This window comes from Falco biarmicus, chromosome 17 (genome assembly GCF_023638135.1).
Source record: "Falco biarmicus isolate bFalBia1 chromosome 17, bFalBia1.pri, whole genome shotgun sequence".
Classification (NCBI taxonomy): domain Eukaryota; kingdom Metazoa; phylum Chordata; class Aves; order Falconiformes; family Falconidae; genus Falco; species Falco biarmicus.
The window spans coordinates 6,258,564-6,272,654 of NC_079304.1; the positions used below are offsets into that span (position 1 = coordinate 6,258,564).

Consider the following 14,091-nt stretch of genomic DNA (forward strand, 5'->3'; position numbering starts at 1 on the left):
ACCTCCAGGTTGCTGGACAGTGATGTTTCTCGACAGGGCCGTCTGAGGTAGATGCTTGCTGTGCCGCATGGCTCGGCGCTCCATCGGGACACGGTGGCCGGGCTGCCGAGCCCTCCTGCCTGCCTGGAGGGTGTTTTGCGCTCTGTCCCCTGCTCGGCTGTTTCCCCCCCACTTTGCTCCCTCCTCCATTAAACTCCGTCCTTCCCGTGGGTGCCTAGAGAGGGAGGATGGCACCGTCAGCCGGGAGCATGTCGAGATTTCTTTCTAAGGGCTATTTGTGCAAGCGATGCCTTGTCCCTTCTCCTCCCCAGCCTTGGAGACTCGAACCCTTTGCTCAACAGGGCAAGTGCTGCACCAAGGAGCAGCAGCGCCCAAAGATACGGGGGGACTCGGCTCTTTGCTGCCTCCAGAGCTTGTCTGGCACACCCTGCTCTGCTCAGACTCCTGGGGCTCATTCCACTCTGCCACCCCCTGTAATGCTGGGGCTGCGGGCATCAGGGAGCTGTTCCGTCACTGTTGCCACTGCTGCTGCGCCTCAGGGCTCTGCTCAGCTCTTTTTCTCTGGAAGCATGGAAATACGGATACACATGCACGTGACTGCCCTGCGACACACCATCTGCGTCGCCTCGGGACTTCAGCCTCCTCAACCGCCCTGCTGCCTCTTCCACAAGGCTCATCATCTCATGGTATGGGAACCTCCAAGGTAAATGAAATGTTTTCTTTCATGGAAACCTTTATCCTATCAAGATATCTCGGGAAACAAGCACACGGGCAGCCTGCCACCTTCCGCTGTGATGTGAACTATGTCTGCAAAATGCTCTGAGATGCTCCTGCCCTCCCAGCCAAAGGTTTACAAAGCTGCACACCAAGGCCAAGACCCCATCTATGCACTCCCATGCCTCCCTGTCCCTCTGTGTCCCCGTCGTGGCATGCCACGGACCCCAGGGGCTTTTGCCCACCCTGGCCTGGACCTGCCGGGCCTCAGTGGGGGACCCAGGAGCTCATCACGTCCCCCCCAGCAGCGCCATTGCATCCCCCTTGCTTGGGGTCCCATGTCACCTATGCAAGTACCTCTGTGTCCCCGCTTTGTTGCCGGTGTCCTGGGCTGGGTGCAGGTGGGGGGGTGTCCAGTGGGACCCTCCCCCTGTCCCTGTGGCAGTTTGAGGGCTGCTCAGAGTCTCCCCAGCCCCCATGGGAGCAGCAGCCATGAGTGCTTGGCAGCTCTGCGGGGCAGTGCTGTGTTTTGGGGTAGGCTCAACCCTTCCCCTGCCCTCCCCCCCCCCCCCCCCCCCCAGGCCCATATTGTCCTGCCCCTCCCCCTCCCCCCTGCAACGGGCCCTGTGAGGTGACTGGGACACCGGGACAGGTTCTGTTAAAATAAAACCTTTATTCAACTGGCTTGACAACAGGGTATAAATCTGTGACTGTCTCCAGTGCTGGAGCAGGGGGCTGGGAGCGTGGCCCCCAGCCAAGCAGAGGCTCAATGCTGTGGGCACATGGTGGCAGGGTCCCCTTGGGGACCTCGTGGTGGTACTGTCCTTGCAGCCCAGGGACGGGCTGGGGTCAGGCATGTCTGAGGGTGGTGATTTTGGGGGTTGCTGCCACCCATCCCACCCTCCCTGGGCTATGCTGGGCTTGCCTTGTTGTCCCCGTGTCTCTGTCCCCTTGGGGTCACAGCCAGGGAGGGGAGGAGGGAGCCAGCGGATAGGGTGGCACTACGGGACATGGAGGGGGTCCCCTGCCCCCTTGAGTCCCCCAACCAGCCCTGCCGTCACCGTGGCCAGGTGAGCAGTGTCCCCAAGCTGTCCCCACGCAGGGAGCGGGGTGTCTGTGGCAGAGGAGGGTGCCCAGCCCATGGAGGAGCACGTTGTCCCCTGCGTGGGGGGCTGGGACCACGGGGATCTCACAGACTCTTGCATCGAATGTGCACGAAGAGCGTGGCGGGGGACAGGGACGCCCCGTCCTTGGAGAGCAGATGGATGTGACGATACCCTGGGGACAGAGATGGGAGCTGAGCGGGTTGGGGGGGGACCGTCCCCATCCCCAGGGGGTGGCGGGGTGGGCACCCACCCACCTTCCCGCATGCTGCCCAGGGGCAGGGTGAACTGCCCCACGAAGTCGTTGCAGGAGGTGCTGTCGTAGTCCTCCACCACGAAGCGCACCAGGGCCAGCTCGGGCGCACGCAGCTGGAAGCTCAGCGTCTCCTCCCAGTGCGGGTTGAAGCCTGTGGCACCGCGACTGGGGTGGGCGCTGCCACCGCGGCCGCTCGCCGCCCCGCACGCAGGGACCAGCCTGACCCACCAGCGTGCTCACCCCTGCCCTGGTGTGGCTGCCATCCTGCGCTGGGGCATGTGGGGACTGGGACAGACTCGGGGAATGGGGGTGGGTGCTGCAGTGGGGCTGGGCTATACTGGGAAATGGGGGTCCTGCTGAGACCACGGTAGAGCATACTGGGGGAAAGGGGGTCGGGCATACTGGGGTTGTCGTGGGGTATACTGGGGAAATGGAGCAGCACTGGGAGGGACTGGGATGTGCTGGGAACCTGCCGCTGTGGGAATCGGGCTGTGCTGGGGGCAGGGCACTGTGGGGACCGGGGCGTACTGGGAAGACTGGGATGTCCTGGGCACCGGTTCAACTGCGGGTGGCAGCTGGGGTGCAGGGGGCAGCAGGTGCCTGGGGTGCTGGGTACCTGAGGGGCCTGCCTCCCCCCGGCATCAGGGTGCCCTGGGGTACCCCCAGGATCAGGCCAGCCCTGGAGACCAGGGTGCCTTGGGTGCCCCTGGGGACTGGGTGCCCTGAGGTGTCCGCAGGGATCGGGTGTCCTGGGGTGTCTGCAGGGACTGGGTGTCCTGGGGCACCCCTAGGCATCAGGGGGCCCTGCGGTGCTCCTGAGGGCTGGGCGTGCTGGAGTACCCTGGGGACCAGGTGCCTGGGGTGTCCCCGTGGGCTGGTGGCCGGGCCGTGGTGGCCTGGCAGGTGCTTACCGTTGTTGAGTTTGTGGTGGGTCTGCTGCTTGCTGCAGTCAGCCGGGATGCCGTGGATCTCCACCCGCACGAAGGGGTCCACGATGGAGCTCCCCTTCTCCCTGTTCAGCTTGGGCAGCTGCTGCGCTGTGATCACCTGGGGGCAGAGGGTGCTGGGGCCAGCAGCACAGGGCACCACGGGGTGGTGGGCCCCAGGAGAAGGGACTTGGGTGGCACATGGGTGGGTGCAAGAACAGGGTTGACGTTCCCAGGAGAAGGCAGTTGGCCAGGTATGGGGATGGGAACAGTGTCACCCAAGAGTAGGGACATTGATGGTACCCAAACAGATGTTAGGACAGGGTCAGTGTCCCCACAAGAGAGGTTGGTGGCACCCAGGAGAGGGTATGCCAGTGGCACCTGGCTGGCCATGGGGTTGGTGTCACCCTGAAGGGATGTGGGTGGCACCTGGCTGAACACAGGGTTGGTGGCACCCAGAAGGGACACGGGTGGAACCTGGTTGGGCATGGGGTTGGTGGCGCCTGGTCAGGAATGGGGATGTCATGGGTGTCAGTAGGGACACAGGTGGCACCCACCCGGGTGCAGGGCTGGGGGGGAGTGGGGTGCCCTCACCCTGACATGCAGTGCCAGGTGGTGCGGCCCCTCTCCCGGGGGGCTGCGCAGGCAGGGGGGCTTCAGCACGTAGCCACAGCGCCCGTTGCCCAGGAAGCGCCCGGCATTCAGGTCCATCTCGTAGCCCGGCGTCTGGAAGTTGAGGGCTACTGTGGGGACAGGGGAACGGGGCGTCAGGGCGGGTGACGGCTCCGGACGGGGGGTACCGTTTCATGGGGTGCCCCCCAGGGTCTGTCTGTCTCACCCAGCTGGCAGCCGGCATTCCACATCTCCTGCGGGTTGTAGTTGGAGGAGTTCATCTTCAGCCCCAGCGGGTAGATGCGGCTGAGCTGCCGGGTGTTGTACCGGATCAGCGCCGGGCCTGGAGGGGGGTGGCTGAGTGGGGCCGCGGTACCCATGGGTGCCAGCGTGGGGCCCTGCCAGAGGTGATGGTGTCCTGCTGGCACCTGTGTGCCTGGGGACATGGACAAGAGCCTGCCCGGCTGGGTGGACCCAGACCCTGAGGTTCAGACCTCGACCCTGGGCCTTGACCTTGGACCCCTGACCCCAGCCCTCAGACCCTGAATGCTGACCCCGATCCCAATACAAGCCCTGGAGCGCAGACCCCTGGCCCTGGACCCTGACCTTGGCCCCACACCTTTACTTTAGACCCCAGACCCTGACCCCCTGGACCGTAGACCTTGACCCTGACCTTAATCCCAGCCCCACACCCCAGACCTGACCTTGGACCCAGATGCCGCATTCCAAGCCCTGGCTCCAGACCCTTATGGCAGACCCTGACCCTGGACCTGTGACCCTCACCCTGACCTCTGCCCCTAGGCCAGAGCAGCCCAGCTGAGGCCAGCACACCCCTGACCACCACCCGTGGAGCCACCCCAGTGACAGAGCCCACCAGTCTCAGCCCCATCCTGCATCCCAGTGAGGTCAGGAGCATGGAGCCCCTCTGCCCCATCCCCACCCTGTTGCCCTCACCCGCTTCCTTGATAAGCTTCCGAGCCTTCCTCTCGCTGAAGGAGGACATCTCATAGGGCCGAGGGTGGCGCAGGGCATGGGCCAGGCCAGGGAAGGGGACAGCCTGGCAGTATACCACCATGGCTGACAGTTCCGGGGCCACCTGTGATGCGTCCTTGGCCTGCAGGAGCCACCGTGGTGTCAGGGCCACCCTGGCTCTGGTGGCCACCTGCCTGCCTAAGGGTCTACAGACTCCCCTACCCTGCTAGTGCTGAGTGCTGAGACCCCCAAGGCCATGGAGACCCCCAAAGTGATGGAGAACCTGAAACAATAGAGTGATGGACCCTGAGATGATGGAGGACCCAAGCAGGTTGAGACCCTGAGGCCGTGGAGAGAGAACCCAAGGTGATGGACAACCCAAGACAATGGAGAACTTGCAGTGATGGAGACCTTGAGGTGACGGAGAACTGAGGCAATGGAGAACACCCCCTCCCCAGGCAACGGAGACCCCAAGATGGTGGAGACCCTAGAAATGGAGCACCCAGCCCAACGGGGGAGGAGAGAGGCACAGCTGAGGAGTACCCAAGCTCAGACCCCTCTGCCAGCCAGTGACAGCCACTCGCCACCCCCATGGTACCCAACCTGTCAGCCCACCCAGCTCCATCACACAACCCACCTGCAGAGGTTTGATCTCCTGCAGTGACTGCAGCGACTGGAAGAGGAGAGAGCAGGGCAGCGTTAGCGGGTGCTGGCAGTGCCTACCTGCCCGGGGCCCAGCACTGCTGGGACACAGTGGTCCCATGGCACTGCCACGATGCCGTGGTCCTCCGGGGCCACCACGATGCCATGGTTCCCCAGCACCATAGCTCTAGGAAAGCCCCTTACCCGCTGTCTGCTTGTCTCCTGCAGCTTCTCCTCCTCTTCCTCTTCCTCCTCCTCCTCCTTGTGTGGAAGGGATGTGACACCCTGGGGCTCATGCCACAGCTCTGGCAGCTTCTTGCCCTTCACCAGGACCTTCCCCTTCAGCTGCTGCAGGAGGAAGGGCCAAGCTCAGGGCTCGGAGGGGATATGGGGACACGATGGTGGGTGGGCAGGTGGCCTTACCTCTGGGGATGGGAGGTCATGGGGGTCCTGCCCCTCCAGTGGCTGTGTCAGCAGCATGTCCCCCAGGACGGCCTTCATGTGCTGGGCCATGGTGGCCTGCTGCTCCAGTCCACAGTGGTTCTCCAGGGACAGGATGACGGGGTAGGGTGATCGCTGGGGATGGGGACAGGCTGCACTCAGCACTCAGCACTCAGCACCCAGCACCCAGCACCCATCCCAGGGCTGCCAGCACCCAGTTCACCTTGAAGGCATAGTCGCGGATGCTCTCAATGACATCACGGAAGAGGATTTTGGAGGTGAGTGTGTGTCCATGGTAGACGACAGGTTCCCCATCGGAGCCCTCCCAGCAGTCCAGCTCCACGCAACGGCATCCTGCCATCAGTGCCCTGCTACCGCACCATCGCTGGATGAGTCCCTGTGCCACCCTGGCACCCTTGAACCATGGGATCATCTAGGCTTGGAGCATCTGACCAGGGGCACCCACCTGACATAGGCTTCGGTGCTGCTGGTGCCACCAATCTGGTTGCGAGTCAGGTAGGTGTTGTGGGAGGAGGAGATGAAGTAGTGGCACAGGGGCTGGCTCATGTCCTGGTGCACCTTGGTGTGCTCCTGGTTGAGGATGTCACCAGCAGCCGAAAGGAGGTACATCATGAAGCCATCCAGCATCATCAGGTCCTGCTGCCTGGCTGCAGGACACAGTGGCAGGGTGTTGCAGAGGGCTGGCATGCCGCTGGTAGGGTGGCACACCAGGGACTGTCCTCACCTGGGTGTCCCCTGTGTCCCAGCAGTGCCATGTATACCCCAGACTTGGCACTGTGGCACCCAGGGGACACGTAAGTTCCCTTGAGTGTCCCATCTCCATCCTGATGTCACTCATCCTGCTAGTGTCACATTCACCCTGGACCTGGCATGGTGGCACCCATGAGATGTGGAAGTTCCCTGTCCCCACCCTGACATCCTCTGTCCTTCTAGTGCCACGTTCACCCTGCCGTGGTGGGACCCGAGGGACATGGATGTCCCCTGGCAGTGCCACATTGGTGCTAGGGTTGGCACTGTATCACCCCGGAGATGTGGAGGTCCACCTGCTCTCCACCCCCACTTCACATCCCCAGTCCCCACAGTGCCACGTCCACCAGGCACCAACAAAAGTGCTGACACCGGGTGCCACCCCAGGTAAGGGACATGGGGAGATTCATCCAAGCTCTGGAGGAGCCCATAGCAGCTTGGGGGGTGACACCACTAAGCAGGCCCCCATCCCTATGCCATCTGTGACCTCCCTTGGCTCCAGCAGCATCCATGCCACCATTTGGGCAGCGCCCTCAGCCCTACCCTTCTCATTGAGCTCGTAGGCACGGATGACAGCACGGGCCTGGCGCAGGCTGGCATCCTCGCCCTGATCCCGTAGGAAATCCTGCAGCTCCTCAGCCGACAGGATGCAGTCCTCGCCCGAGTAACGCCTGAAAAGCTCCTCCAGCTCCGGCCGCTGCAGTAGCCGTCGGCAAAACTCCTCCAGCTCCCGGCCCTCCAGCCGCTCATCGCCTGAGCGGTCGCACTCCTGATGGAGCCACAGCCCAACCTCAGGGACCGTCCCCTGCCCGTGGGGAGGGAGGGGTACGGCCACCCCATCTCGTCCTGCCTGTCCCCTGGGGTGGGCAGCGTGTGTGATGAGTTTGCAGGGGCTCCGCTACTGGCATGAGGGCTTAGAGATGGATTGTGCCGAGGGGGATGGGAGGCATGTCCCCTCTGTGCCCCCACCCACGGCCCTCTGACCCTACAGTGTGGGATGGAGCAGAGCAGAGCACCATCCCTCAGCTTCCCCACTTGAAAAGGGACCTTGGGAGATGACCATGGGGACAGCACCCCATGGGGGGAAAACGTCATACCTTGGGGACCTACACAGCAGTGGTGGGGGCAGCTCACCCCACCCCATCATGAGCTCACGCTCACGATGGGACCCAGCCATTGGTGATGGACCCAACCTTTGATGATGGTGGGTGGCTTTGGGTGTGATTGACAGTCCTCTGCACTTGGGGAGGCAGAGGAGGAGCCAGCATTCCCTCCCAGTGACAGCAGCAGGGGACAGTGGGTGATGGAGCACTGGACAAGTACCTTGAAGAGCTTGTAGGCATAGACATCATCCATGTCAATGTTGATCATCCTCAGCATGCTCTTCACCTCTCGGAAAGACATCTTGTTGTCCTTGTTCCTGTCTGCTCGCTGAAGGACCCCATGGATCCAGCTACACCGGGGTAAGGAAACCACCCAGCATCACCCCCACAGCTGTCCCCAACCTGTCCCCAAGCCTCCCACAAAGGATATTGGTCGAGCTTCTCCGGTTGACTCATGGCTTGCAGCTGCCCCATCAGCTTGGTGAGCCCTTGCACCCAGTGGCGGGCGTCCTCCTCGCCCCGGGCAGCCAGGTCAAGGTTCTTTCGCTTGCCCTTGAAGACGAGGGTGAAGCAGTGCTGCTCGGGGAAGGCGGCACCGTACTTGCGTAGACCCTCTGACTGGTGTCCCTCACGCACCCCCTCAATGTGCATCACAGAGACTGCAGGGACAGGTGTGGTGACAGGGCCACCCCGGGGATGGAGGTGGTCCCGCAGCATTTCCCCACCCATGAGCATCCTGCAAAACATCCTGGCTGCTGATGAACACCCCGCGTGTCCCCAGGGGCACCTCAAGGGACTTGGGGTTTGGCCTCTGTTGATGCTGCAGCCGGGCTTAACCCGCTAATCCCAGGCGAGACAGGAGCAGTGGCCACTGTCCCCTGTGGGGATGGGGACAGGGACGCCAGTGGGGGGTGGAGCTGTCTTGCAGCGGTGCCAGCTCTGGGCACTCATCCAGATGAGGGGGTGGAAAGAGACGGGTGACGCTGGGGAGCAGGGACAGAGTCTGGCCAGGATGGGGGCAGGACCTTGTGCTGGTCCCAAGGGGGTTGGGGGGAGGGTGTGAGCTCTGGGGGCTCAGCCTGGGGTGCACTGGGCTGTAATGGGATGCACTGGGGTGCACTGGGAAGTACCGGAAGGCACTGGGAGGCACTGGGTGCAACGGGCTGGGGTCCAGGTCCTGGGCAGCAGTCCATGTTCTGGACTGGGGTCTACATCGTGGGTCAGGGTCTGGGTCCCAGGCTGGGGGTGCAGGTCCCAGATCGGAGCCTGGGGTCTGGAGGGGGGGCCTGGAGGCTGGGGGTTGTGGGTGGGCAAGGCGCCTGGACTGGGAGCTGGGTGCTGGATTGGGGTCTGGGTCCCAGGGTTGCACATGCGGGTCCAGGTCCCAGGTTGGGGACTTGGTCCTGGGTAGGGGTCCAGGTCCTGGGGTTGGGTCTGGGTCCTGGGTGGGGGTCCTGCATGGGGGTTTGGATCTCAGGGTGGGGGTCCAGGTCCCAGGTTGCGGGCTAGGTCCTGGGTTAGGATCTGGGTCCTGGGATGGGGTCTGGGTCCCAGGTGAGAGTCAGGGTCGGGGTCCCCATCCTGGGTGGGGGTCTGAGCTCTGGCTTATGCCCAGGTCCCCATGGGCAGGTTTGGGGTGCTGCCCAGGTCCCAACCCCTCCCTGCAGCTCGAGGCTGTGCAGGACATGGCCAGGGTCCCTGAGCCCCCGCGGGACGGTCCCCAGCGCCAGCACTCACAGCTCTGCTGGGAGCGAGTGCGTCCAAAGCGCCCCTCGAAGCAGACCGTCACCCCGTCCTCCTGCAGGCGGAAGAGCCGCTCCCTGGGGCACCCCCGGGACTTGATCTTCCGGAAAATGGATCCCCGCAGCATCCGCTGGACGTCCTCATCCTCCGTCAGGCCTGGGGGGACCAGCCCGTGGGCACCCTGCACAGCTACTGAGGGGAACTGGGGGGCACTGGGAGGTACTGGAGGCTCTGAGTGGGGACTGGGTGGGAGTGGAGGGAGTTCAGTGCATACCTGTGTGCACGCCTGCATGTGTCCATCTCCACACATCCCATGGGATGGGGTGGGATGGGAAGGGGTGGGGTGGGCTGCGTGGGATGGCGTGGGACAGACAGGACAGTATGGGACAGATGGGACAGGACAGACATGGTGTGACAGGACAGGGTGGGATGGGATGGATGGGACAGAATGGCACAGCGTGGAATGGGACAGAATGGCGAGGTGGAACAGGACAGGATGGGATGGACAGGAGAGGGGGATGAGATGGGGCATATATGACATGATGGGACAGCACAGACAGGACATGACAGGACAAGATGGGACAGGACAGGATGGGACAGAGTGAGCAGGACAAACACGACAGGATGGGACAGGATGGGATGTGATATCACAGGATAGGACAGGGCAGACAGGGCAGCATGGGACATGAGGAGACTGATGGGACAGGACAGATAGTTTGGGATGGGATGGGATGGTGTCATATGGGATGGGATGGTACAGGATGGGATGCGATGCGATGGGACAGTGCAGAGAGGTGAGGACAGACAGGACAAGCCACTGCCACCGGGCCCCTGTGGGTCACTGTGCGGCCGGCTAGGGGACAGGGCCTAGCAGCGTGGTGGCAGAGCCCTGCTCACACCACCGAGCCCAGCTGCTAAATCCTAGGAAAGCTGCACAAATCCCACGTGGGGGGTGCCAGGGTGGCGCTGGCGGCAGAGGTCAGGCTGGGAATGATGACAGGGTGGCCTCAGGGGACATGCGGACCCACGCCTACCCAGGGCTTACAGAGGGGCTGGGACTTTTCCATCTATTCTCCAGAGAGAAGTTATTTCCTCCTTTTGTTTGGGCAACCACTCCTTAAGAACAGCCCCAGAGCCTGTATGCCTGCTCTGGCCGCAGGCGCTGCTCCTGGGCTGGAAAATGGTGGGTATGGGGCTGAGCAGGGGCATCCCGAGCCAGCCATGGCCTTGGGGATGCAGCCACGAGCTGCCATCACTCCTGCCTGTCACATCCTGTCCATGGTGCAGGGTTGAGGACCCCTTCAGGGGGCAGGTACATACACACAGATGCATGGATACACAAGCATATGGATGCACAGATGTATGGACGCATGGATACACGGATGGACACATAGATTGTCGGACGTGCGGGCATATGAGGTCATGGGTGCACAACTGGATGTGTGGACACATGGATGCACAAGTATATGGACGCACAGATGCATGGATACAGGCACTTAGGCACATGTGATGGACGGACATACAGATGCTCGGACACACGAGCACATGGGGGGGGCACAGGTGCACAGGCATATGAACACAGACGCAGGGATGCACGGATATACAGATGCAGGGATGTATGGATACACGGGTGCACGGACACAGATGCAGGGACAGATGGATGTGCTGATGCAAGGACACGCAGACATGTAGACACATGGATACACGAGTGCACAAGCATGTGGATGCACAGACCCACGGACGGATGGACACAGGGACACACAGAGCTGCAGCAGACACATGGCCACAGCAAGCACAGCTCCGGGCATATAGTTGCATGCCCAAAGCCACACGCGGGGCCAGTGCAGCAGTGGGAGCAAAGCCCTCCCCCCACGGCACAACCGCTGCTCTGCCTGCTGCTTCCACACAGGACCGGGCCTGGCTGCGCACCCTGACTCCCCCCAGGCACCCCCTCCCCTCCCTGTGCCGCACCAAGCTGCTGCAGGGTCAGCCCTGGCCGACAGTGCTGCGGGCAGCAGCCTCGAGTGGGGAAACTGAAGCAGGGTGAGGGTCCCAGAGAGCTGGAGCTGAGCCTTGGGGGCAACGAATACCCCCAAACAGGAGGGCTCTTGTCACCTGTGATGTGGCCAAACCTTGACCCCACTGCTCCCCAACATCTGGGGCAATACATAGCTATTCCGGGGCTACCTTGGGGACCCCTCCCAGCCACGGGGACCCTTCCCTGCTGTGGGGAAAACCATCCGCCTTGGGGACCCTCCCAGCCATGGGGACCCATCCCTGCCATGAGAGACCCCATCCACTTTGGAGACACTTCTTGGTATGAGGACCCTCATGGCCATGGGGTCCCCTCCTCACGTGAGAACCTCACACAATCACGGGGACCCTTTCCTGCATGGGGTCCCTGGCTACCTTGAGGACCCCCTTCGAGCTATGGGGACCCATCCTGCCATGGGGCTCCCCATCCACTTCGGGGACTCTTCCAGCCACGGAGATCCCTCCCGGGACGCCCGCTGGCAGAGTTTCTGCCCGGTCCCCACCCCTGCCCGCCCCGTCAGGTGCCCCGTTCCCTCCTGTTCCCTCCCGTTCCTCCCACACCGGGACCGGCCCCAGGACTCACCCATTTTCTTCAAGGCTCTGCCGGGCCGGCGGGGGCCACCGGAGACGTCCGGGGGGGAGCGGGGCTGCTCGGCGGTGGGACGCGCCCTCCTGCCGCAGATCATGGTGCGGGGCCGGTAGCCCTGGTGCTCCCGGTAGCCCCGGTCCTGGCGGTGTCCCCGGTACCCCCGGTGCTCCCGGTCCCGGCGGTGCCCCCAGCCGGTGCAGCCGGGCTGAGCGGCGGCGGCGGCCGGGGCTGGGGCTGGGCTGGGGCTGGGCTGGGGCTGGGCGGCCCCGCCGGGACCGAGGCCGGGCACGGGGAGGTACCGGGAGGAGCCACATTTCAGCCCGGCCGCCGTTAACTGTTTGTGCCGGCCCGGGCCGAGCGGTGGCTGCCGGTGGTGGTCGGCACCGGGACGGGTCGGCATCGGAATGGGTCGGCAACCGGGATGGGTCGGCACCGGGGTCTGGTCTGCACCGGGACGGGTCTGCACCGGGATGGGTCCGGCCGGTCTGAACCGGGGGTCGTTCTGCAGCGGGAACGGGACGAGGTCCCGGTGTGCAGCCGGTGGGTTGTACGGCACCGGGCGGGGGTCCCGCACTGCACCGGGTACAGCCCGAAGGGCCGGTCTGGCCCCCCGCAACAGACTGCGGGTCCCCACCTCCCCCAGGGGTCTGCCTGCACCGGGGAGCTGCCCAAGGTACCCCGCTTTGCTCGGGGGACACAGCTGCCTGCTGCCAGTCCCACCCCGGTACCGCCGGTGGGGACCCAGGGGACACCCTCCACCAGTGGTGTTTTTCCCCAGGGCCAGGGCGGCAGTGGCACTGCCAACAGCTGCCCAGACCCCGGGTGGGACAGTTGGGCACCCAGAGGTGGTGGCAGGGCAGCCTAGGCCAACGTCTGGGCACCCTGGGCAACATCTGGGCACCCTGGGTGACACCTGAGTGTCCTGGGTGATGCCTGAGTATCCTGGGGCAACATTTGGACACCTAAGGCAACATCTGAGCATCCTGGGTAATATCTGAGTATCCTGGAACAACATCTGGACATTCAGGGCAACATCTGGGCACCTTGAGGTGACATTTGTGCACCCTGTGTGATCTTTGGTTGTCCCGGAGCAACATCTGTACATGCAGGGCAGCATCTGGCATTCTAGGGCAATATCTGGGCATCTGGGGTGGGGGTGGGGGCGGGGAATGGGATAGTATCTGTGTATCCTGGGCAACTTCTAGACACCCTGGGGTAACATCTCGGCATCTTGGGTAGTATATGACTATACTGGGATAACACCTGGATGCCCAGAGCAAAATCTGGGCACCCCTGAGACAATCTTTAGTTAACCTGGAGCAACACCTGCATATGCAGGGCAACATCTGGGCAGCCTGGGGCAGTATCTAGGTGCTGCAGTTCAAGACCTGGGCAACCCACACAACATCTGGACAGCTGGGGACACATCTGGGCAGCCCCTTGGCTGTATTGGGGTAGATACAGCCATCCCCAAATCTTTTGGGTACACGAGGACGCAGGGATTTCTCACCAGGGACAGCCCAGCCAAGGGCAGTGCCCTGTTCTGTTTGGGTCGAGGCTCTTACCACCCCAGGAGGTGCAAAACATGTTGAATTTATTTATACAAAATGTATCTTGCTCTGCTGAAAAACTTTAGGGTAAGCAGCCACAGCCACCCCAAAAATGCACTTGCAACCCCATAACTGGGCTCGGCTCCAAGTGCTCTTCCTCCTATGGGAATTGCATTGCCAGGAATTCAGCAATGGATGCATTGACCTGGTGCAATGACTGGGATAAACACCTCTCGCTGCAAAATCCACAGCAAAGATAAATCCTGGTTGCTATCCTGCCTCTCCCGCGGCGTTGTTATTTTCTAGCCCCTGTGAGCGATTTGGAAGGAGCCCCATGGAAAGCAGCAACTCACATTCCTGGCCGCTTATAGCACAGCACGTGTCCCTGTGAATCACTGTTCGGGATTCAGGGTTGGTTTTTGCAGTGAGTCAGAGCCAGCGAGGCCGCGCCGCTGTCCCGGAGCAGAAATCCTGAGTCAGAGCTCAGAAATGGCAGGAGGTTTAAAAAGCTTTGCTGCTTTTTTTTCTGGATCTTGAATTTATAGAGGAAATATTTCCCCAGGGTACATGGGGTAGGAATTAGGAGGTTTGGGGCAGGGCACTTGGATTTGGGATTTAGAGGTGGGATTAAGGGAAAT

The 14,091-nt window shown here is 62.6% G+C and overlaps 1 protein-coding gene across 1 annotated transcript; it reads right to left on the reverse strand.

Annotated features, from left to right (window-relative positions):
• Positions 1-71: 71 nt before the first annotated feature.
• Positions 72-12,134, reverse strand: PLCD3 (phospholipase C delta 3). The gene is made up of 16 exons (XM_056362199.1): positions 11,898-12,134; positions 9,275-9,436; positions 7,968-8,196; positions 7,758-7,887; positions 6,978-7,203; positions 6,133-6,334; positions 5,890-6,034; positions 5,649-5,801; positions 5,430-5,573; positions 5,221-5,256; positions 4,566-4,725; positions 3,838-3,954; positions 3,594-3,742; positions 2,985-3,120; positions 2,075-2,224; positions 72-1,992 (listed from the first exon to the last, which is right to left on the reverse strand). The coding sequence occupies exons 1-16, from the start codon at positions 11,998-12,000 to the stop codon at positions 1,904-1,906; spliced, it is 2,331 nt and encodes a 776-aa protein (XP_056218174.1). The 5' UTR covers positions 12,001-12,134; the 3' UTR covers positions 72-1,903.
• Between the last annotated feature and the right edge of the window lie 1,957 nt (positions 12,135-14,091).

What these genes read in the sequence shown, in the direction of transcription:
- PLCD3 (XM_056362199.1), bottom strand. Translation starts at nt 12,000, where the DNA reads ATGATCTGCGGCAGGAGGGCGCGTCCCACCGCCGAGCAGCCCCGCTCC. An exon ending in ATGACCTCCCATCCCCAGAG is followed by an intron (nt 5,574 to 5,648) that starts GTAAGGCCACCT and finishes TTCCTCCTGCAG; the next exon opens with CAGCTGAAGGGGAAGGTCCT. An exon ending in ACCTGGCACTGCATGTCAGG is followed by an intron (nt 3,121 to 3,593) that starts GTGAGGGCACCC and finishes CTCTGCCCCCAG; the next exon opens with GTGATCACAGCGCAGCAGCT.